Source organism: Cervus elaphus, chromosome 6 (assembly GCF_910594005.1).
Source record: "Cervus elaphus chromosome 6, mCerEla1.1, whole genome shotgun sequence".
Lineage (NCBI taxonomy): Eukaryota > Metazoa > Chordata > Mammalia > Artiodactyla > Cervidae > Cervus > Cervus elaphus.
In genome coordinates, this window is record NC_057820.1 from 6,386,534 (window position 1) to 6,389,145 (window position 2,612).

Consider the following 2,612-nt stretch of genomic DNA (forward strand, 5'->3'; position numbering starts at 1 on the left):
AACATGTGCTTTGCAGATCTAAACTGTTCAGCACTCATTTCCATTTGTCAGTTCTCACAGCTCGTCTGGCTCAGACTCTCAGGAACTTAGGACACATGGATCAGTCTTTCTGGAAATTCTCCCTTTTCCAGGCTGTGGGACATCACACCCTGAGTCTGCCTAACCTTACAGATTGCTTGTTCTGCGTCATCTTTTCTGTCTTCATCTCCTCTTCCCAACCTCTCTCTCCTGGAGTGTTCCAAGGATCAGTCCTGGGACCCTGCTCTTGCCATTTATATGCCTGCCTCTGAAAACATAGACAACTCTGTCCTCTGGGTCCAAGTGTCTACTTGGCACTTGACATGGGTGCCTAGTAGGTAAGCATGTCAAGAACCCTTGACTCCTAACTGGCTGCTTCCCCACAGACCCCCAGCTCTGTAGATGACTCTCATGATTATCCATTTATTTGGATCGTAACCTAGGACCCTTCTTTTTTTTTTTTCAATTACACAGTGTTTTTATTTTTATTCAAATATAAGCAAACAGCAAAATTAACACAACATTCAACTCCAGACTGGCTTTCTTTTTTAAACCAAAGAGTGATCAATTTAATAAGCACAGACTTTAGGATTTCTGATAACCTCTTACCCAGCCCTGCTGCTCATCTAGATGGCCAGGCTTTAACAGAAAAGCAACTTCTTCTGTGGAGTTTTTTTCAGTACTGTTCTTTAAAGGAGCCACAGCGGGACAGACAAGCAGTAACCAGTCTGAGACGCTGGGGGTTAGTGGACATGCCGGCCCCTGGTTGTTTTGGTGAGACAGAGCCGTGAAAACACATGCCAGTAGGTGCCTTCACACACAATTCTGTGCTCAGGTTCACAAAGGCGGAGGCAATCAATCTCTTTTTTGTTTTCAACCTCCCTTAAAGATTCTTTGAAGCTCTGTTCTAATACTGCAGACCTGGTCTTTTTACCAGAATTTGTTTTCTTCTTAAAGAATCCCCCACCAAAACGGAGTTCAAATTTGATCAAAACATAAACCCCCTAAAATTATACAATACAGGCAGAAGGAAAGAAAAGTCACCCTAAATGTAAATCTGACCACTCAGGGTTTGGGCAGAGAGATAGGGGGAAATCTACATGCATCACTAAACTGAAACACTATTTGGGAACTCTGGGACGGTGTCCATCTCCTCTACTTCCCAGACAGCTGCTCATAGAGCTTGGGCACATAATCATCCCATTCAGCCTGGTAACATGTGCCGGCCACTGGGGTCCCAAGCTCATACTTTTTGCGGAAAGAGGCCACCTTGAATTTGCCACGGCGGTCTCCAGATCGGTTGCTGAGAATGGGCTCGTCACACTTCAGTGGTCCTTTCTGCTCGTAAACCAGCCAGAGGTAGCGGTGCAGGCCTGTGCCCTTGGGAGGCCCAGAGCCCACATAATCAGAGAGAACCGTGCCACTGCTGACGTCGTTGCCCTTCATGTTGACCACCAGGAAATGGTGCCATTCCCTGTATTTGGGGTCCTTCCTGCTGGGAGCATCCGGATCTGTCAAGACCAAGGTGTACAATTCACCTGGATCAAGGCCATCCCATGTAATGCTGGTGGGCCGGTTCTTAACCTGAGTGGGTGTCAGCACTTTCCCCAGTTCGTCGACCTCCGCCCCGCTGTATTTGACCTGCAGCGGGTGCTGCGGCCGCTCATCCACTTCCTGCCGGCTCAAAGGCCCGGACCACTTGCCGAGGTCCACCGGCATCGTGGAGCCGAGCGGGTCAGACAGCAGAGAAAGCGGCTTGTGGACTCGCGCAGGGTAGGAGCACCGACTCACAGCAGTCTGCACACTACCTAGGACCCTTCTTTGACCCTTTTCTCCCTTTTAGTCTTACATCAAATCCATATACAGGGGCCTTGCTGGTTCTACCATCAAACCACCATCACTTCATACCTTGTCTAACTGGACTTTCTACTTCTGTTCCCCTCCAAGTAATTCTCCTCTCAGCACCCAGAGCACAGTTTAATACTTAAAACAGGCCCATTATTCTCCTGCCCAGTACCCTCCAGTCTTCCTTACAGGCAGGATAAAATACAACCTCTTCTCCATGGTTTGTAAATCCCTCTATAATCTGTTTCTCTCTCTGGTCTCATCTCTAATTTCTAATAGCTCTGACTCCTTGCTCTGTTTTGCTTCTCCTGTTTCAGTCCCCACTGGCCTGCTTGCATTTCCACACTCCTTAAACTTACTCCCCACTTGGGGTCTTTGCTCCTTGCTTTCCACCCCACCAAGAAGTCCTGCCCTAGATATTCATATGGCTGATTTAACTCACCTCTTCCTAGAGGCGTTCTGGAGCCCTCTCTCTAAAATAACATCCCTCCATCATTTTCCACATTCCCCATGAGAAGGGAAAATTGGCTTTGAAACCGTTGGCTGTCACTTCAGGGGCTCCAAAGAGCTCCAGTACCACAGCCCTTTATGTTTCAGCAAAGGTAGAATTCAGCAAGCGGCAATGTGATACGCAAGAAGTGATTTATTAGAATGGGTGCTTATGAGGCTTAAAGCAGGCAGGTGAGAGGGTGCAACACCCTTGGAACTTACTGCAACAGTTTTATAAGCAAAGGAAAGGTGGAGTGCAG

General features: G+C 47.8%; 1 protein-coding gene across 1 annotated transcript; it reads right to left on the reverse strand.

The window, feature by feature from the left end:
- Positions 1-469: 469 nt before the first annotated feature.
- On the reverse strand, positions 470-1,820 carry LOC122696317 (phosphatidylethanolamine-binding protein 1-like). The gene has a single exon (XM_043906146.1). The coding sequence runs from the start codon at positions 1,735-1,737 to the stop codon at positions 1,174-1,176; it is 564 nt and encodes a 187-aa protein (XP_043762081.1). The 5' UTR covers positions 1,738-1,820; the 3' UTR covers positions 470-1,173.
- Positions 1,821-2,612: the final 792 nt, after the last annotated feature.

Coding starts and splice junctions, on each gene's coding strand:
- LOC122696317 (XM_043906146.1), bottom strand. CDS start 1,737: ATGCCGGTGGACCTCGGCAAGTGGTCCGGGCCTTTGAGCCGGCAGGAA.